This window comes from Eubalaena glacialis, chromosome 1 (genome assembly GCF_028564815.1).
Source record: "Eubalaena glacialis isolate mEubGla1 chromosome 1, mEubGla1.1.hap2.+ XY, whole genome shotgun sequence".
NCBI lineage: Eukaryota > Metazoa > Chordata > Mammalia > Artiodactyla > Balaenidae > Eubalaena > Eubalaena glacialis.
The window spans coordinates 37,534,238-37,556,738 of record NC_083716.1 but is presented as its reverse complement, the minus strand read 5'-3'; the positions used below and the strand labels follow the sequence as shown (position 1 = coordinate 37,556,738).

The 22,501-nt window shown below is 37.5% G+C and overlaps 1 protein-coding gene and 1 long non-coding RNA gene across 9 annotated transcripts in view; one reads left to right on the top strand and one right to left on the bottom strand.

Moving 5' to 3' along the window:
- The window catches only part of LOC133078737 (uncharacterized), a 40,398-nt gene extending 25,101 nt beyond the window's left edge, over nt 1-15,297 (top strand). The window contains exons 3-4 of one of the 2 annotated variants that reach the window (XR_009697926.1): nt 11,130-11,201; nt 15,165-15,297. This is a non-coding gene — a long non-coding RNA (uncharacterized LOC133078737). Of the gene's footprint in view, nt 1-11,129; nt 11,202-12,924; nt 13,231-15,164 lie in introns of those variants that run through there. The other variant, XR_009697942.1, reaches the window with a different exon arrangement.
- The window catches only part of PANK1 (pantothenate kinase 1), a 112,044-nt gene continuing 101,165 nt past the window's right edge, over nt 11,623-22,501 (bottom strand). For all 7 annotated transcript variants that reach the window (XM_061173296.1, XM_061173371.1, XM_061173222.1 and 4 more), the window contains 2 exons: nt 16,168-16,293; nt 11,623-13,095 (listed from right to left, as the gene is read on the bottom strand). In XM_061173296.1, coding sequence (XP_061029279.1) covers nt 13,036-13,095; nt 16,168-16,293 — 186 coding nt within the window. In that variant the 3' untranslated portion in view covers nt 11,623-13,035. The remainder of the gene's footprint in view (nt 13,096-16,167; nt 16,294-22,501) is intronic.

The following is a 22,501-nucleotide window of genomic DNA, read 5'->3' as shown; positions in this document are numbered from 1 at the left end:
CTCCATATCAGTAATTAGGCTGTTTTACTTTCTTATCATTCCTGTGTTCACTGGAGTAACACTTTTAATTTCCTTCAAGAACTTTTCCTGGGAGGGGGGAGAGAGAAACTCGGAGATTGGGACTGACATATACACACTACTATATATAAAATAGATAACTAATAAGGACTTAACTGTAGAGCACAGGGAACTCTACTCAATACTCTGTAATGGCCTATATGGGAAAAGAATCTAAAAAAAAAAAAAAAAGGAGATATACATATATGTATAACTGATTCACTTTGCTGTGCACCTGAAACTAACACAGCATTTTAAATCAACTATATGCCAATAAAAATTAAAAAAAAAAAAACTTTTCCTTTGCATTCACAGCTTGCCTGACCGGAGCAAGAGGCCTAGCTTTCAACCTATGTAGCTTTTAACGTGCCTCCCTCATTAAGCTTAATTATTTCTAGCTTTTGATTTAAAGTGAGAGACGTGCATCTCTCGGGAATTCCTTAGCGGTCTAGTGGTTAGGACTCCACGCTTCCACTGCCGTGGCCCGGATTCAATCCCTGGTCGGGGAACTAAGATCTTGCAAGCTGCGCAGCGGAAAAAAATGAAGTGAGAGATGTGTATCCTTCCTTTCACTTAGAGGCCATTATAGGGTTATAAATTGGCCTAATTTCAATATTGTGTCTCAGGGAACAGGGAGGCCCAAGGAGAGGGAGGGAGATGGAGAATGGCCGGTCAGTAAAGCTGTCAGAACACACACAACAGTTATTGATAAAGTTCTTGGTTGGTGCCCCCAAACAATGACAATAGTATCATCAAAGATCAGTGACCACAGATCACCATAACAAATATAATAATAATTAAAAAGTTTGAAGTATTGTGAGAATTACCAAAATGTGACACAGAGACATCAAATGAGCAAATTCTGTTGGAAAAATGGCACCAATAGTACTTGCTCGTTGCAGGGTTGCCACAAACCTTCAGTTCTTAAAAAATACAACATCTGTGAAGTGCAATAAAGTGAAGCACAACAAAAGGAGGCGCGCCTGTATTCTGCCAACTGGAGAAGGGCGTCACACTTCACAATGGGGGCCAAGGCAGGGTGGGGCAGTGCAGGAAGCCTCCTGGAGAAGTTGGCTTCAGATCTGGAGTTTGATGGAAATCAACACACTGTGCAGAAAACTCAGCTTAAATTTCAACATGCTGCCATGAAGCCCAACCGGTGCAGCACGGTGCATCTCGTTGACGCCTGTTCTAGCAGTGAGATCCAGGCACTAATATTCTGAAAGGCAGCTCTCACCTATGGGCACTAGACAAATAGCTGGAAGGGAACTCTCACACTCTATTGTGACTGAGAGCGGAGGGCAGCTCTTTCATAACCTTATCTTGAACTTCATGTTTATTATTTCCACGCATATTTTTATATTTCTAATATATAAGTATGCATCCATAACTAATATATGTTATTAAAATGATATATTTCCATGAGTACCTATAAATGCAAATGAATAGGAAAAAATTGGCAATGTATGTTCCGAACTGACATCAGTGCTTACTTCTGGGGAGACAGGAAGAGTGGAAATAGGTAAGAGTAAAGTGGGACTCTCATTTGATGTGTTATTGAGTTATTACATGGAGGTTGTGTTACTTTTATAATTTTTAAATCAGCAAAACAAAGAAACATGATTTATTATTTTTTTAATTTATTTTATTAAAGTGTAGTTGATTTACAATGCTGTATTAGTTTCTGGTGTACAGCAAAGTGATTCAATTCTACATATATGTAATAGTTGGCATCTACTAATCCCAAACTCCCAATCCATCCCTCCCCAACCCCTGCCTTGGCAACCACAAGTCTGGTCTCCATGTCTGTGATTCTGCTTCTGTTTCATAGATAAGTTCATTTATGTTGTATTTTAGATTCCACGTATAAATGATATCATATGGTATTTGTCTTTCTCTTTCTGGCTTACTTCACTTAGTATGATAATCTCTAGGTGCATCCATGTTATAGCACAGGAAACTATATTCAATATCTTGTAATAACCTATAATAGAAAAGACTGAAAAAGTATATATGTGTATAACTGAATCACTTTGCTGTACACTTGAAGTAACACAACATTGTAAATCAACTATACTTCAATTTTAAAAACACAAAAAGGCTGAGGAAAGTCTAGCTGGAGGAAACATTCCGTTGTTCAAGATTTACTGAGTACCTACTATGTGCCAGACCCTGTGCTAAGCTCTTAGAATCTTTAAGATTCTACCAAGATATGGACTTTTGGGTCATTAATCGCTGAGGTCAGCAGAGAAATGCTGGGACTTTGCATTTTGCCTCCACACAGTCTTCTATTCTTTTCTTAATGTTTCCTGATGAGGAAAATGAATTGTCTCAGTGTGGGAATGTGTGCCAGCAATAAGTCTCCAGAGACCCAGAAAATGAAGTAAATGTCTTAACAAGGAGACAGAATAAGTGAGCTGGAAGGGGAGGGGAGGCGAGAATCCTACGGGTACCTGCCTCTTCCATTCACTCTCTTAAACAGCTGCACACATCTTCAGTGTCATGATTTCTGAGTTAGCATCCCTAACCAATTCTGTGCTCCCCTAAGGACAGAGGAAAAGAGGGTCAATTATGTCCCCTCAAACTTCAAAGCTGCAAAACTTTAAGAAAGTTCAAATGGTCCACTTCTGCCAGTAATGCACAGTGCCAATATAGTCCTGCCATCTGTTTTAAATTCTAAGTGCTGCAACTGCTACATATCTTAAATAAATATTTAAACCAGCTGCCAAGACAAAATTTGGTTAATGGCATATTTTTAAAGTATCTAATTCCAAGTGTGATATGGAACAGAAGTATGAAGATTTTTTAAAAGGCTGGAAAGCCTTTTTCAAGTAGAATGGAATGCAAAGGTCAATTATATGCTTATTTTGTTTCTCTACTAAAACCAGAAAAGTTTGCCCTTGCTAATCATGCCGGCTGACTTTTTGAGTCAGTGTGTGTTATTAATCGCCGTCATAACCCTGACTTAATTTAAACACAAAAATGCGGTGCGGCATGTGATTGGAATGTTCTTTATAGTCCCTGCCTTTGGGGGATTAAAATACTAACTTTAACTTTTTTTTTGAAAGAGTGGTCCCCATTCCCCAAATCAGTTCCTTCAGGAAAGTGAGGATTATTGAAAATAAAGTATTGGGGGAAAAGAAACAAAAAAGAGAGAGAAATAATCACTATGCAGTGTTGATTCTGGAAGCAGAATATGTGCCTCAAAGTCTTGACAAACAACCCTGCTTGGTGGGCCGGGTGGGTAGCCAGCCATTAGAACAGCCAGCTGAGATTTTAAGAACAAAGAGTCTTGGCTCAAGTGATGTGATTGGTCCAAATGTCAAAATCATTTGGGGATTTTGTATACCCCCTGTTGATTCTTTGTTTAAGTGCTACAAGGAAGCTCTAGGAGGTCATAATTACATGAAATACAACAATTAGTAAAAGCTTGCTTTGAATAGAGTTTTTTAAAATTTTAAAAATTGTTTTTATTGAAGTACAGTTGATTTACAGTATCATGTTAATTTCAGGTATACAGCACAGTGATTCGGTTATACACGTAAATGTTTATATTTTTTTTTTTCAGATTCTTTTCCCTTATAGGTTATTGCAAAATATTGAGTAGAGTTCCCCGTGCTATATACTGTTGGTTAACTATTTTATGTATAGTAGTGTGTATATGTTAATCCCAACCTCCTAATTTATCCCTCTCCCCACTCTCCTTTTCCCTTTGGTAACCATAACTTTGTTTTCTATATCTGTCTTTTTGTTTTGGAAATAAGTTCATTTGTATCTTTTTTTTAGAGTTTTTAATATAATATAAATGTTTATTAATAATAAGATATAATAGCAATCTATGAACACATATTGAAAGTCATGAAACAGCTGTATAGACGTAGGTGTAGATATATGTATATACCTTTGCAGTGAAATGATTCATATACCTTAAGCTTTCAAAATGATGGACCTTTCAGAATAATAGAGTGTATACAAAGCAAAAACAAAAAATGGGCTTTTTTCCTTTATATTTTCACTTCATCATCACCTCCTTAAGTGGGAAAAAAAACATGCTTTAGTTTTAGATAAATTAAATGACCCCGGGGAGAACATTTTTAGCAATTACACACTAAGAGTGAAGAAAATATGTTTATTTTAATGATCTTTAATTTAATATGGTACAGGTTTTTCAAAATAACAGTGTTTCAGGATATGCTGGAAATTAATACACCTAAATACCTAGGTGAATAATATACCTAAATAATTGGGTATATTAATAAATATACCTAAATACCTAGGTGAATAAGTGACCTGCAGTCATTGGGAATTTAGAGTAACTCCTCTTCCTGAGCCTGAAGAATTTATTTTTTGTTATTATTTTTTTAATTAATTAATTATTTATTTTTGACTGCATTGGGTCCTGGTTGCTGCGCACGGGTTTTCTCTATTTGTGACGAGCGGGGGCTACTCTTTGTTGCGGTGCGTGGGCTTCTCATTGTGGTGGCTTCTCTTGTTGCGGAGCATGGGCTGTAGGCGTGCGGGCTTCAGTAGTTGTGGCTCGCGAGCTCTAGAGCGCAGGCTCAGTAGTTGTGGCGCACGCGGTTAGTTGCTCCGCGGCATGTGGGATCTTCCCGGACCAGGGCTTGAACCCGTGTGCCCTACATTGGCAGGCGGATTCTTTACCACTGCGCCACCAGGGAAGCCCAAGACGTGGAATCTTTTAAGTTTCTGTGCAAATTGTCCTTAAAGTTTCCAGTGTGTTTGCAGAGCACTTCAAAAATGCAAAGTGTTTATTTAGTAACCAGAGATGACAGCAGTAGTAAGTGCAGGCTGACCTTATGACGATGCTTTTGTTGCTTCCATACTTGGAGAGAGAATAGTGGCTCATCCGAGATGAACCTCAGACAATCTTAAGCAGAGTAACTGCCCAGCTAAGAGATTCCTTCTTCCCTACAAACTAAATTCAGAACACCAAAAGAGGTATTAGAAAAATGTGGGAATGGAACAGAAATTGAAAACCAAGCTATAAAACTGTGCTATTTGTGTCTATTGTTTTGAAGGGTGTCAGTCATTATGTAGTGGCCATGGTTGATTAATGTCTATGTGGTGCCATCGTTTTTAACAGAGACAGCAGTTGGGTTTATTTAATCAGTCATTGATCATCGAACAACGTTGCTTTCCTGCAATTGGGTGTGACCTGCCAGAGAATCAGGAATGTTTATTTAAATGTGGATATGATTTTTAATGTTAGTAGTAATATAACCTTTAAGACAGTGATTCTCAAATTTTAGGTTTTTAAGGATTATTTGAGAAGATCTTTTTTCATGCATTCTGGGACCCCAATCTTAGAGATTGAGATACAGATGGTCCAGGGAGAGGTCCCCAAATAGTCATGTTAAACAAACTCTCCAGGTTATTCTGAGGCATGTTGGCCTATACCACAATGTAAGATATTCTGTATCCTGAGCATCTCCTTCTGTTAAAGCCATCTGACATCTGAGATGCTATGAGTATTTAAGCAATTTAACTCTGGGCTAAGTTATTGAGAACATAGGATTCCATTTGAGAAAGAAAGCTGTCTTTGACCTACATCATTTCTAGGGACAAAAAAAAAATTGAACAGGAATAAAAATAACTCAATAAAGACCTCTTCTTCTATCTTTAAGGATGACAGTGGATTTAGAAGACACACTCTTCCTAATAAAAATCATAATCAAGACAAAATGATAGGTCATTTAAATATTAATTAACTATTGAAAAGAGGTTTATTTGCTGATACTAAAAATTGCATTACTACTAAAAATTTAAAATCTAATGAGAAACACTTAAAAACCAAATACCATAATTTCTATATACCTCTCTTTCAAAATTTAAGAATCAAAAGATTAATTAAAAATCACATCAAGATGAACTGTTTCATGAGAAGAATAAATTTTCAAAAGTAATATCAGAGCTCAGAAATGTAAGTTATTGACTAAAATAGAAATTATTTCAGATTATAATAGAGAACATTGGTACAGAAGTCAATAATTATTCCATTTTGCAAAAATAATTTTGGCATGGGTCTTCACAGTAAGCCAGTATTTTGTAGACTCAAGTATTTCTTCTTGGACAAGATGAAATACAGATCATTTTAACTGCATAGAAGTTTAGTCAATAAGCTTTTTGTTTCCTGTCTGTTTTAGAAGCACTCTAGTATGTGCAAGTCTAGTATCAATGCTTGTGTAGAGTGTGGTGGAAGTGTGACTAAAGAAGAAAGAGAGAAGGCCAAGCGGGGGAATGTTAATATTAACTGAATAACAAAGAAGGAAGGCCCTTGAGCTAGGACCTCAGACCAGCCAATGTGAAATATTGAGCCTGGGTATGAAGAAATTTCAATGAGATGAATGATAGGAGTGATAGTTACACAGTCAGACATTGTGTCTATATACAATCCCTTTTGGAAAATGGAAGCAAATATCTGGATCATTTGGACTCAAAGAAGCCTTGATTTTTCCCAAAAGGCCATTTCAAGATTCCTGATGATTGGTATGTGATCGTGGGCATGCTCCTTTACCTCTCCAAACCTCAGTCTTCTCTGTAAAATGGAGACAGGAATCCCCACTGTGTTCATTTGCTGGGTACATTAAAGGAGGTTATGTACACGGAATGCCAAGCACATGAAAGGCTTAATCCCCCAGAGCTGTCACTGTTATGAGCTCTTTTCCATGTAAACACCATTTATTCTCATGTGATAACTTTATAAAGGGCAGGCTCAATGCTCAGTTCTTAGAATCACAGAAACGCAGGTTTGGAAGAATGTTAAAGGTCTTCTCTGTCACAAGCCCTCCCTCTTCATCCGGTGCCAGGTCAGAACCTGTGAGAGTTCAAGAGAGTTTAAAGCAGGCTAATAAGTTGGCTCCTTCCTAACTGATATTCCCTAAACAGTTGTTCAACTGTTTAGTTATTTATTTAGGAATTTAAAAATTAGAATAAAAGCAAAAAGTTTAACTTCCACTTCTCATACTTGGTAACCTTGCTTTGGGCAAAGCTTTTAGCATAGTTTTGCAACTTACCAATTGAATGATCAAAACTGATTTCCCCTGAGTTGAAATGTTAAGACTCCATCATTGCTTCCAAATTCTCTTTTGCAGCACTGGATCAATAAGTAAAAGCTGACATTAAAACATGAGCTTTAATTAACTAATTAATCGATAGTTAACATTATATAATGAGTTAATAAATCTTAAAGTTTGCATGCCAGTGTGTTTGGAATTTGAGTGGGATCCAAAAACGAGACTCAGTTTGGCGTTTTCTTTTTAAAGCAAATCTTAATGTCATATACCCTTTTAAAAAGGTTAATTTCTTATATCCAAGGGTGGTTATATCTTGGTAGTATCTTTCTCGGTGGCCACTAAAATAGATTATGCCGCAGGTGAACTGGTCCTTAAGGTTCCCTGAGACCAAGCTTTGTAATGGACAGGGATTCCTCCAGCTTGATTTTGCTGAGGCAGTCGTCATGGTTAATTAACGACCTCAGTCATGACTGCCACGGACAGCTGAGGCCAGGCATGGAATGTAGAAACACAGGCTAAAGGACAGGAAGAATTGCATAATTAACTAAATGTTCAGGGCAGAGTCAACAAAACAGTTGTTCTTGACAACCAACCCATTTTCTCTGCAGTTGCTGAAAACTGTGTGGGTAGGATCCACAGATAATTGGCTCCCTTCTCCATTTCATTTTGCCTGTCTAAACATTGCATAAATAATTACTTGATAAATTCAATGTTGATGTTGGCACGTGGACAGACAAGAGTAACTGCTTCTTTCAAAATTTATAAATCCAATATAAATAGTAATCAAACCCCAAAGGAGAATGCTTAAAAATATTCCTGTTTAACATTCACAATCCCATTTAACTTGCCTAATTTTAACCCACACACTTGTGGAGCTTAATACAGAAACACTCTTGGCCTACATTTAAAATAATGTAACATTTGACAAACTGTTCAAGTATTGAATTTAAAAATACACTCTGCATAAATTATGGTTCTCATATAAACTCCAGATGCATTACTTGCAGGATTAACTTGGGGTTTATCTCTTCCTCAATGCACCATGTATACACACTCACACAACCATGCAAACACAAGAAAAATGCTAGAAAACATAGTCTGAGAACATACCATGAAAAAATATTTAATAAGTCAGGGTAAGTAAACTTGAGTAGTCAATGGAAAACAATTATTTTAAAATTTAAGTTTTCTTTAAAATTACAATTTAAGTATCTCTTAAAGGTACACAAGAAGACATAGACCACCTGCCTCACTCTGGAACTAAAATAGACATTCATTAGCCACATTATGGCAGCCAAATGGCATGAATTCTTTAGATGCTGAACCTGGTTAAAATAGCAACAGCAAATTTCATGAACAGAGTGAAGGGGAGGAAGAGAAGAGAGAAGAAAAAGTCTAATATAAAAAAAGTCCAATTCTTTCTAGTTGTTTTAAATCTAAGGGAAAATAAAAACTCTTCTTAAGCTATAACTGCAAAAATTAAAAAGGAAATCCATTTGTTCAAAAAAAAGAAACCTTAGGCAACTGGGGCTGAGGCTGCTGGCATTTATTTTTGCTGGCATTTATTATTTATTACTGTAACCACATCGACTCTGCCATACACATTTGACTAAATGCACTTGGTTGTTGTGTCTAAAAATGTTCCAGGAAGGTACAGGAGAAAGAAGGTAGAAAATTAAATACAATGAGTAGAATATTTTACAAAACTGAAAATGACACCAGTTAGGTTAAAATAAAGAAGAATATCCAATTAACATACCTAATTTCACTTTTGTGCTGTATTTAAAGGATTTTTTCAACCTTCAAATTTAACTTATTTTTGAAAAGTAGCTTTACTGAAATATAATTCACATACCATTTAATTCATTCAGTGGTTTCTAGTTGAGTTGTACAATCATCACTTCAATCAATTTTAGAACATTTTCATCACCAAAAAAGCAGCCTCATACCTATTAGCAGTAAGTCCTCATTTCTTCCAAATCCCCAGCCCTGGGAAACCACTAATCGAATTTCTGTCTCTTTGCCTATTCTAGACATTTTATATAAGCGGAATCTTTTGCTCTATTATCACTCTGAAGCCAAATTAATTCTAGTTTCACTTTACTTGACACTCTTTGATGGCTTCACACTGACTACAGAAATATCTTTTACATGGAATACGAGTCCTTCCATAATCTGTTTTCTTCTCTCTTAGTATCTGGTTTCTCTCCCACTAACCACACTCCGGCTGAAGCAAAGGGTGTCCCGAATAAGCCAGGCTGTTTCTTCTCTCAGTGCTTCTCTCATCTTGCTCTCTCTGCTTGGGCAGCCCTACCCTCCTGCTCCACTCGGGGGTCTCTACTTGTTGGTTAAGACTCTATGAAAACTTTTCTTGCACCCTCCTCCAGGAGAGGGGACCAATGCCTCCTTCAAGGGCAGTTTTCTACCCTCACTTGGGGGACTTTGTATAGGACCTGGTCCACGGCTACTCCTAAAGCATTTCCCACCACTCTGCCCGTTGTTTACTCCAGGCATACTGGCCTCCTTACAGGTCCTTCACAACCTCCATTCTCATTTTCCAGGAGTAAAAGTATTTTCCCCAGGTATTTCCACGGTGTGTTCTCAGCTTCATTCACCTGTGCTCCAACGTCACCTCCTAAGAGAGATTGTCTTTTAGCACTCTAACCAAAGAAGTTTCAATCCCCTTTTCATTTTCTAAACAGAATTACCTCCCTCTGAGGCCCCTCTACCTTACTTTTTCTCTTTGTAGTACTGATGTAACATTATGTAATTAGGAATGTATCTGTCTTCCCTTCCAGAATGTAAGGTCTGTGAGGATGGGTCTGGTTTTGTTCGCTGCTGTGAATATTTGTGAATGAATGAATGAATGACACCTGTGACACTTAATTATATGTGTTGGTTTAAGACTTCTGTCTTCCCAGCACTGGACAGCAGGGGTTGAATCCTATTCCTCCTAGTTTACTCAGTGCTCCTTCCTGGCACAAAATAACTTCTTAATATTCCTTGTATGACTGAATGATGTCAAGTATAAATTACCTGTAACAATGGTTCCCAACAAAGGGACTCTGAATCCATGTAAATATGGAATATGGAAGAATACATAAGCTGAAGAATACAAGTAAATCTTTCCACGAGCCCTTTGTCTGAAACTCTTGAGACCACTTCTGTTTCAAGATTCAGACTTGTTCCCTACTTAATTAACACCTCTGGTAGGGTCTGGGGCAGACCCTGTAATCAAACACATTAATAGCTTTACAACAAAACATGTGAAGAGCCCTCCAAAGAATGATAAATAATGCTCAAATCAACTTTTTCTGTTGTGAATTTTTCTGTCAAGAGAGATGTTAAGAGTTTGGGATTTTGGAAGTGTGGATATGGGGCTGTAGACGTGTACTAGCATATGCAGATCTGTGTGATGCTTTATGCTAAAATGGATTCCCCACATTCCAGTTCAGAAATCACTGATTTAATGCATTAATTTAAAAGCATCTATTTTTTGTTTCCAGCATAGCTAGCATTAATGAAGCTTTTACTATGTGTTAGCCCTTGTACTAAGCTTTTTAAACACATAGGTAAAAACTACTATTTGCCCCATTTTATGAGTGAGAAAATTAGGGTTTAGAGAGAGGGTTAGCAAGTTGTCCACAAAGCTTGCCAATAGCTGAGCTGGATCAAAACTGCAGCTGTCTCAGAACCAAAAGTCACGTTCTAGACCACCTGGTCACCCTGACTTCATGGAGTTCAAGATAAAAATTCTTTAGTCTTGCCAAGTTTCTTCATGATCTTGAGCCAAAGGAAAGTTTCTATAATTCAAGTGAATGTAAAAAAATTCCTCAGGCTACAAGTCCCTCATTAAAAAAAAAAAAAAAAAAATGCTGGCTATAAGTAACCAACATTTAACTGATATTTGTATAATGGAGTAATTTATCTCCTCAGCTAAACCAATGTTTTAAACATTTGTAATGAGAGATCAAGTAATTCCAGATAATTAAAAAATTATGTAGTCACACTAACTTGCCCTGATTTTATTTTTTGCAGAACCATGATCCAAGGGGTGCTATTCCCTAACAGATGAGAGTAGGAATGGCAGAAGAGAACAATCTAAAAAAGGTACTATCACAGAGGATATGTGGATTTTCACACTTACCTTTTTCAAGAGCATCTTAATTGCTTGAATTTTTTTAAGCTAGGCGGAAGTTGATCAAATATAATTGTGATGACCAAATTTTGGAACTCTTTCAGAATTACAAAATATAGTAGTGATCTTTTGGGAATAAGGAGTTAGTTATATAAGAACAATAAAGCTACATTAAAAAAAAAAATCTCTGCATAGGGCTACAGCTTCAACTGAAGACACAGTGTTTTGGACCTTACCATGCTTATATGAAAGCTTCAAATTATGAAATGTAGAGTAGCAAAAGTACAACACATATTCATTTTATGATACAAAAGCAGATAAGATGGACATAAAGATTAAGGAATGAAAATAACATATACACTAAAAAAAAATCACAACAGAAACAGGCTTTATTTTAACCAGACAAGTGAATACTTCCATTAACATCAACTTCTTCAAGACTTGAAGACATGGAAATTAAAGATAGTGCCCAGAAGGCAGAGAAGGAAAGTTTCATCATGGAGCAATTGTACTGCCCTTCAAAAATCCCTTTCAGCAATATGCTCAATTCAAAAGATTAATTAGTTCTAAATCATTAGATCTCATGTGTTTCAGTATTTGTACAAGACTCTCATTTGAAAGTTACCCATCAGTCCCAATGATATCTTTCAAACAGAAAAAAAATATATAGATCAGTATCATAATTTTTTTTTTTAATTTTAGAAAGTGGGATTGAAATACAGTTTAAAATATTTCAAATAAAAAACAACTTTATTATTATTTAAGATGCCTTGTTACAAAGCTCCTAGCTACATACATGTACAAAACACAGATATTACCACATGACATCTCAACCCATGACTTCTCCTAAACATCCCAACGTGAACAGTTAATCTACCGGGAGACTTTCCCCTGTAAATCCCAACATCTTGCACAAGGATTTGTTGCCATTCATACACTGTGCATGGATGAGGACACTTCATCAGAGAACATTTCAATTTAACATAACCTAACATAAAATAAATCTAACGCAACACTATATGTTCATAAGGGATATGACAAAATTGCATATAATTTTCAACTTTTGCCAGACTCACTAAATTCATGAACACTTTTTCAGAGTTTTCTCTTCAAGGGCACTTTTGAGAGCTTTAGATCTCATGCTTAACTTTGTATTGAGTTGGTCAGCACCTTGATTAATATGAACAATTACATTAAAGAACAGTATTGGAGGGGGGACGGGGAGTCATCTGAGGACAGAAACAGGGGGAAGGACTCTCTTTTTCCCTAAGACATTCAAACAGAAAAAACAAGACCCAAAAAGGTAAACAAACAAACAAAATAGTGTTCACAGTAAAACATGACAGATTTGTAGTTTCATTTGAAACCAACAGCAAATCATGAAACGTCATGAAAAATATAAGTCAAGGTAAAATCTCCTAGAGTAATTACTAAATGAAGTTAAAATTACCACACTGATCAGTAAACCCCAGAAGAAAAATAAACAGCACTTACATTTCAGGTCCTTCTTAAACATCATACAATTTTTCAAAGTCAATGCATAAAATTGGTAGGTTTGGCCACGCTGCACAAATATTTTTTTAAAAAATACAGTATACAGAAAAAACTCTTGTATTCCCCATTTTGAATCATAAGCTCAAAACCCAAGAGTAAAAGATCAGCTAGAAGGATTTTAATTATTTACAAATCCAGCAGGTTCATCTGCCATAATGGCTTGGCTTCCGTCCCACAGTGGCTTTCACCGTCTCCAGCCGCAGAGCTTGGACCCCTGTCCTCACAGAAGGCTGTTCCATCTGTGGCCCATCTCTACTGGTCATCAGTCATTTTGAACAGTTCCAGCAGTGCCCCAACAGCTCCAAAATAACCCTGCAACAACAATGAGAAAACTTCTGTACGATTATCTCCGAACCTTAGTCCAATACCTACTGTTTTTCATAATTCGAGGAATGCTGCCCCCTAATGCTACAGATACAAGAAACTTAAAACCTGACCTCTGGCATGAAACATGATATAATAATAATAATAATAATAATAATGCATTGGATATCTGTTTATATACATTAAATAAATTAACTGATGTAAAGTGCGTAGAAAAATGTCTGGCACCACAGTGTATACTACGTCAGTGTTGGCAATGTTTAGGATTTTTAGGATTATGATTATTTCATTTTAATCCTTGTCATGGCAAAATTCACATTATTCCTCCCATTCCACAGATGAGAAATGGGAGGTAATAAAGTAAGTTACCCTTTCAAGGTCACATGAGTTGTGCCAGGGTTCAATCGCAAATCTATCTGACTTCAAAGTTGTAATGTCTCACAAGGTATAGCTCTAAGCTTCCCTCAGTAGATCCTGGAAAGGCATCTAAATCAGCTCAAGTTTCCCTTTGCTCATCTGTAAAGGAAAAGCCCATGTATCTGTGAAAATGAAGGAAGCTGAAAAATGGAAATGTTTAGAGAAGCTGGTTTCCAAAAGGCAAGAGACTCTACTCCTCTGGTATTTGCCTGACTCAACAGTTACTTACTGTGAAATGGGTGGCATCTGGCAGAACGCTGCATGGTAGGATCTTTGCCTCCACTGCCAGCTCACACCTGAGGGCTCACTATATGCTAGAAATTTACATGGATTTCCTCACTTAATCGTCACAGTAACTTTATGAGACAAATAATATTATCACCCCATTTTACAAAAGCTAAAACAGAAATGGAGAGGTAGAGTCATTGCCTAAGGTCTCCAAGTCAGTGAGAGCCTGTGCTCTCAACTGCTTGGCTAGACTACTTCTCTTAGGAGACGCTCACTTACATAAGTGGAATGAATGAGACTGAGTGAGTGAGGACTCCAGGCAGGGCAGGAAAGCCACCTCACCAGCACCTCCCAAAAGTTCTCTCTCCATAATATCCTCCAGGAAGACCTGCCTAAGCGAGAATGAACCTAAGAATGTAGAGAATTTTCTGAGAAACACCTACAAGGAGATATAAAATTGCTCTACTTTCATCGGCCATAGAGACTGAGTTATGATACTTAGTAACAAACCAAAGCCATCGTTCACAGAGGCCTAAGATTGTACAAAGGGATATGCCTTTTTATCCAGAGAAGTAGGTTTCCCCCAAATGCTGGCTCTTTTTCCTTATCTTACCATCAACTAACTACCTGTGTGCCCTTGTAGATGGCTTTTAATCCCTGACGGCTTCCAGGGTTTGTTTTCTGCCTTAGTCCAAGAGGATCTAAACTTAGGGTTGCCAGATAAATGCCAGGTAAAATAACTATGTCCTATATTTTTAATCGCTAAATATGGCAACACCAGATGGGCTAGAAGAGTGGTCTTCTTTTTCATTTTAATTATTTTTTTAAATAAAATCTTACAAGGGAAATCGATAACTAAGCAGATAAAAAAGGAGCTGCTCTGGTTGGAGGAGGGGGAGTGAAAATTCTGAGACTCCACTGCCCTCGCCCCCCACAAAAAAGTTATATCACTTCATGCCTTAGCCTCCTTAAAAAGACAAAAACAAAAACTTTCTTTAGTATAGTTAAACAGTTAACTATTTGGTATTTAACTTCGTATTGTTTTAGATGCTTTAATAAAACAAAACATAGGCTTAGAGACCTCTAAATAATTTATAAATGCATCAGCAACTTTTCAAATAAATAATTCAGTTTGGAGATGAGAAAAATGCCACAGTAGTTATTCATTACAATTAAAATTTATGACACTTATTCTCCCAATGTTCTTTCTGCTGCAATATACCCAAGGCTTTGGGTACCTCCCATGAAAAACAGCTGCTCTCTACAGTATTGATTTTAAAGGGGGATAGAGAGGTGGGAAGAGATGAGGGCTCCCCACTCAGTCTTAGAAACCTCCGATTTGTATTAGTGTAGAAACTGGATATAAGGGACTCTTTGCATTAACCGGAGCTCTCCACTTCTTCTGTGAACAGGCTGCCTAATGTCTAGCACACCAGCCTCTCAAGCCCACCAGGCTACTCTGAGCAGTCCAAGCACTTCTGTTCTCACCAGCTGAGTTGTTTACTTGTCAAGAATCACCTGTGTTTATCCTCAAATTTGTTTATGACAGTTTTATTGTTAATGTAATAATCTAATGTAATTATATGCCACCTAAACCAATAAAAAGAGTACAAGATGAATGGTCACCTCTTTGAAAATCCAGTTAAATTCTTGAGAAAGATTAAAAAGCTAGTTAACAAGTGAAAGTTGCTAGGAGAGTAGATCTTAAAAGTTCTCATCACAAGAAAAAAAAAATCTTTCTAACAATGTGTGGTGATGGACGATAACAACTTACACTGATAACCATTTTACAGTATATACATATATCAAATCATTGTTGTGTACCTTAAACTTATACAATGTTATATGCCAATTATATCTCAATAAAAATGGAAAAAAATGAAACAAAGATTGAAAAAGGTAGTCACAAACCACTGCCCTCTATTTAGGTGGATCCTACATATGAAAGATTGGGAAAATCTAGAATGACTCTGCAACCAAATTGCATCATAAGTATCTTTAATTTCTTGATCTACTTTAAAGAAACAAACCAGAAATCATAAAAGGTGCATAATACTTGTGGATTATGGAAAAAAAAAAAGACAATTACAAAGCTCTGATCAGCAGAACCCATGCTCAAAAATAGGTCTTGGTCCTACATCAAGAAATTGGTGAGTGAATGAACATTTATATATTTTATATTAAAATAGAATGGTAAAAGTAGGGAGATATTTTTCCATGATTACCCATTTTAACTTTTTTTTGTTTTTTTAAATTAACCATCTACTAGTCCTGATTGTTGGATAATAGAGCTTCCATTTTATATAATGTTCTTCCTTATCTTTTGCATAAATGCAAACTAAGGAACCCGCTCATATGTTAGAGAACCCAAAAACTTCCATGTAGGACAATTAAGTCCATGTGAACTCAACGTACCTCATGTTCCAAAAACAGAGCTTTTAGCTGTCCTTTGGACCAAAAATCCATGGCATATGCTAGCAGCTTCATGGAGACCATATTGATTCTGAGAAAATTCCCAACAAACACAACTCTGTCAATATTCTGGAAACAAAAAAATGAAAGAAAAACAATTGAACCATGACACAAAAATAGCATTTAGCAACAGACCCAACGTGCTGTGTATCACTGTACTCCAGGACCTTGCAGAGTGAATTTTTTTTTTTTAAGTGGAATTATTTCAGGATTTCCAAGATGAAGTCAAACAAACCTCAGAATGCATTCCACAAGAACATGAGGGGGAGAATTTGGTTGGGGGAGGCAGAGACTGATACTGGGCTCATTTACAGGTATTATGTTAGGCTGCCTTAGATCTGATATGAAATTCAGCTCCCAACATTCACATATGAAATTAAAACTGGAGTTCATCTAAATTTGCCTGTGCATTCCTTAAATCCCCCAAACGTCCAACTATAAAATATATTATTACCAACTCATAAATTATTTTTAAAATTTTATTTATTTATTAAAAAAATTTAAAAAAAAAATATTTTGGCCATGCCACGTGGCTCATGGGATCTCAGTTCCCTGACCAGGGATCGAATCTGGGCCATGGCAATGACAGCTCCAAACCCCAACCACTAGGCCACCAGGGAACTCCCCACCAACTCAATAAATTAAATGGCTATGGTATGGGTTATTCATCTAACAACTTTGGTCAGGTTGCTCTGTGCCAAACACTGGGAATACAAAAAAGAAACAATACCCAGTCTCTACCTTTAGGATATATGGTGAAATATCCTGTTTGGTCAGTATGTGGGTTACAATATGATAACAAAAAATACATGTATATTTTTGTTGTCATGGATACAGATTTGTATTCTGAACACACCCCTCACACTGAACTCAGCCTATCTGCCACACAGACTCTGCTCACTCCTCGCTCACTCACAGAGCCAGTTGCTATGGTCACTCATATCAAAGGGAGGAGAGTCTGGGGAGCTGGCATTATTTTCTGTTCAGGCTATCAAGAGCAACCAGGGTCTGGGAACATCGCCTTCTAACTGTCTCAAGTTTTAACAATACATGAACCCATTAACCACTGTGAAAATTTTCCCTGAGTAGAGGGGTGGGAGGTGGGCCCACGATTAGGGGTCCAGCAGGGACAGGGGAGACCCTGGGTCGGGGGAGTCATGGAGGAAGGGAAGGGAATGCGGCCAATGCTTTCCCTGTCCACTTAGGCACTGGGGAGCCTGTTGGGCTCCCAGGCCTAATCCTCTGCCCTGGAGCCTCCCTCCTACCCTGCAGAGCCCAAGCCCCACCCCTACACCCCCACCCAGGGCCCCGCCTCTGCACTCGGAGACCCCCTCTAAGACCCCCTCCAACATGCTGGTCTTAAACCCCAGCCACACACCCTCACTCAGGGCCTTACCTCCAAACTCTGGAACTCCACACTCCAGAGGCCCCCGTTTGGACGTGCTGCCTCTCCCCTTCCACGCAGGTCCTAAGCAGAGGCCCCGCCCCAGGCTTGAGCATCGCCCCTGCCTAAGTTCCACCCCCTGCCTAAACTCCGCCGCCCATAGCCAAGGCTTTTTTTATTTCCTCTTTTCCTCTTTTAGATTGGGGTTCTGTTTTACCTTGTAGTTGATTCATTTGTATTTTCATTTTTTCTAATAATTCTTTTATTTTTGGAATTTTATTTTATTCTTTATACTTTGTTATTATTCTGCTCCTTTTGGCTTGTTCCCCCTCCTTTTTTTTTCATTTTTTCTGTGGTGGTTTTGTTTTACCTTGTTGCATTTGTTTCAATTATATTTTTGTTTTTCCTAATATATTTTTTATCTTTCTAATTTTATTTTATTTTTAATTCTTTGTTATTGAACTGCTCCTTTTTATCTTTTTCTTTTTTTTTTTGGCACACCACGTGGTTTACGGGATCTTGGTTCCCAGGCTGGAGGTTAGGCCCAAGCTCCTGTGGTGAGAGCACCAAGTCCAAACCGCTGGACTAACTGAGAACCTCAGACCCCAGGGAGTATTAATTGGAGTGAGGACTCCCAGAGGTCCTCATTTCAGCACCAAGACCCAGCTCTACCCAACTGCCTGCAAACTCCAGTGTGGACACCTCAGGCCAAACAACCAGTAAGACAGGAATACAGCCACACCAATCAAAAAAAAGGAAAAAAAAAAGAAATGACAAAAATATGTTACAGATGAAAGAGCAAGGTAAAAACCTACAAGACCAAATAAATGAAGACGAAATAGGCAACCTACCTGAAAAAGAATTCAGAGTAATGATAGTAAAGATGATCCAAAATCTCGGAAACAGAGTGGAGAAAATACAAGAAACGTTTAACAAGGATTAGAAGAACTAAAGAGCAAACAAACAATGATGAACAACACAATAGCTGAAATTAAAAATACTCTAGAAGAAATCAATAGCAGAATAACTGAGGCAGAAGAATGGATAAGTGAGCTGGAAGATAAAATGGTGGAAATAACTGCCGGGAGCAGAATAAAGAAGAAAGAATGAAAAGAGTTGAGGACAGTCTCAGAGACCTCTGGGACAACATTAAACACACCAACATTCGAATTATAGGGGTCCCAGAAGAAGAAGAGAAAAAGAAAGGGTCTGAGAAAATATTTGAAGAGATTATAGTTGAAAACTTCCCTAATGTGGGAAAGGAAATAGTCAATCAAGTCCAGGAAGTGCAGAGAGTCCCATACAGGATAAACCCAAAGAGAAACATGCCGAGACACATATTAATCAAACTATCAAAAATTAAATGCAGGGCTTCCCTGGTGGCGCAGTGGTTGAGAATCTGCCTGCTAATGCAGGGGACACGGGTTCGAGCCCTGGTCTGGGAAGATCCCACATGCCGCAGAGCGGCTGGGCCCGTGAGCCACAATTACTGAGCCTGCGCTCCGCAATGGGACAGGCCGCCATAGTGAGAGGCCCGCGCACCACGATGAGGAGTGGCCCCCGCTTGCCACAACTAGAGAGAAAGCCCTCGCACAGAAACGAAGACCCAACACAGCCATAAATAAAAAAAAAAAAAAAAAAAAAATTAAATGCAAAGAAAAATCATTAAAAGCAGCAAGGGAAAAGCAACAAATAACATACAAGGGGAACCCCATAAGGTTAACAGCTGATCTTTCAGCAGAAACTCTGCAAGCCAGAAGGGAGCGGCAGGACATATTTAAAGTGGTGAAAGGGAAAAACCTACAAGCAAGATTACTCTACCCAGCAAGGATCTCATTCAGATTCGACAGAGAAATCAAAAGCTTTACAGACAAGCAAAAGCTATGAGAATTCAGAACCACCAAACCAGCTTTACAGCAAATGCTGAAGGAACTTCTCTAAGCGGGAAACACAGGAGAAGAAAAAGACTCAAAAAAAAAACCCAAATCAATTAAGAAAATGGTAATAGGAACATACATATCGATAATCACCTCGAATGTAAATGGATTAAATGCCCCAACCAAAAGACACAGACTGGCTGAATGGATACAAAAACAAGACCCTTATAAATGCTGTGTACAAGAAACCCACTTCAGACCTAGGGACACATACAGACTGAAAGTGAGGGGATGGAAAAAGATATTCCATGCAAATGGAAATCACAAGAAAGCTGGAGTAGCAATATTCATATCAGATAAAATAGACTTTAAAATAAAGACTGTTACAAGAGATAAGGAAGGACACTACATAATGATCAAGGGTTCAATCCAAGAAGAAGACATAACAATTGTAAATATTTATGCACCCAACATAGGAGCACCTCAATACATAAGGCAATCGACAGTAACACAATAATAGTGGGGGACTTTAACACCCCACTTACACCAGCAGACACATCATCCAGACAGAAAAAAAAAAGGAAACAAAAGCTTTAAGTGACACAATAGACCAGATAGACTTAATTGATATTTTTAGGACATTCCACCTGAAAGTGGAAGAATACACTTTCTTCTCAAGTGCACATGGTACGTTCTCTAGAATAGATCACATCTTGGGTCACAAATCAAGCCTTAGAAAATTTAAGAAAATTGAAATCATATCAAGCATCTTTTCTGACCACAACGCTTTAAGATTAGAAATCAGTTACAGGAAAAAACAGTAAAAAACACAAGTACATGGAGGCTAAACAGTGCACTGCTAAATAACCAAGAAATCACTGAAGAAATCAAAGAAGAAATAAAAAAATACCTAGAAACAAATGACAACAAAAACACAACGATCCAAAACCTATGGGACGCAGCAAAAGCAGTTCTAAGAGGGAGGTTCATAGCAATTCAAGCTCACCTCAAGAAACAAGAAATATCTCAAATAAACAATCTAACCTTACACCTAAAGCAACTAGAAAAAGAAGAACAAAGAAAACCCAAAGTTAGTAGAAGGAAAGGAATCACAAAATCAGAGCAGAGATAAATGAAATAGAAACGAAGAAAACAATAGCAAAGATCGATAAAATTACAGTTGTTTCTTTGAGAAAATAAACAAAATTGATAAACCTTTAGCCAGACTCATCAAGAAAAAAAGGGAGAGGACTCAAATTAATAAAATTAGAAATGAAAAAGGAGAGATTACAACTGACACCGCAGAAATACAAAAGACCATAAGAGACTACTACCAGCAACTATATGCCAATAAAATGGACAACCTGGAAGAAATGGACAAATTCTTGGAAAAGTACAGCCTTCCAAGATTGAACCAGGAAGAACGGGAAAATATAAACAGACCAATCACAGATAATGAAATTGAAACTGTAATTAAAAATCTTCCAACAAACAAAAGTCCAGGACCAGAGGGCTTCGCAGGCGAATTCTATCAAACATTTAGAGAAGCGTTAACATCCAACCTTCTCAAACTCTTCCAAAAAATTGTGGAGGGAGGAATACTCCCGAACTCGTTCTACGAGGCCACAATCACCCTGATACCAAAACCAGACAAAGATATCACAAAAAAAAATTATAGACCAATATCACTGATGAACATAGACACAAAAATCCTCAACAAAATACTAGCAAACAGAATCCAACAACACAGTAAAAGGATCATACACCATGATCAAGTGGGATTTATCCCAGGGATGCAAGGATTCTTGAATATATGCAAATCAATCAATGTGATACATCATATTAACAAATTAAAGAATAAAAAAAAACCGTATGATCCTCTCAATGGATGCAGAAAAAGCTTTTGACAAAATTCAACACCCATTTATGATAAAAACTCTCCAGAAAGTGGGCACAGAGGGAACCTACCTCAACATAATAAAAGCCATATATGACAAACCCACAGCAAACATCATTCTCAATGGTGAAAAACTGAAAGCATTTCCTCTAAGATCAGGAACAAAACAAGGATGTCCACTCTCACCACTATTATTCAACATAGTATTGGAAGTCCTAGCAACAGCAGTCAGAGAAGAAAAAGAAATAAAAGGAATACAAATTGGAAAAGAAGAAGTACAGCTGTCACTGTTTGCAGATGACATGATACTATACATAGAAAATCCTAAGGATGCCACCAGAAAACTACTAGAACTAATCAATGAATTTGGTAAGGTTGCAGGATACAAAATTAATGCACAGAAATCTCTTGCATTCCTATACACTAACAATGAAAGATCAGAAAGAGAAATTAAGGAAACAATCCCATTTACCACTGCAACAAAAAGAATAAAATACCTAGGAAGAAACCTACCTAAGGAGGCAAAAGACCTGTACTCAGAAAATATAAAACACTGATGAAAGAAATCAAAGATAACATAAACAGATGGAGAGATATACCATGCTCCCGGATTGGAAGAATCAACATTGTGAAAATGACTATACTACCCAAAGCAAGCTACAGGTTCAATGCAATCCCTGTCAAATTACCAATGGCATTTTTCACAGAACTAGAACAAGAAATTTTACAATTTGTATGGCAACACAAAAGACCGTGAATAGCCAAAGCCATCTTGAGAAAGAAAAACGGAGCGGGAGGAATCAGGCTCCCTAACTTCAGACTATACTACAAAGCTACAGTAATTAAGACAATATGGTACTAGCACAAAAACAGAAATATAGATCAATGGAACAGGATAGAAAGCCCCGAGATAAACCCACACACATACGGTCCCCTTATCTTTGACAAAGGAGGCAAGAATAGACAATGGAGAAAAGACAGCCTCTTCAGTAAGTGGTGCTGGGAAAACTGGAAAGCTACATGTAAAAGAATGAAATTAGAACATTCCCTAACACCATACACAAAAATAAACTCAAAATGGATTAAAGACCTAAATGTAAGGCCAGACACTATAAAACT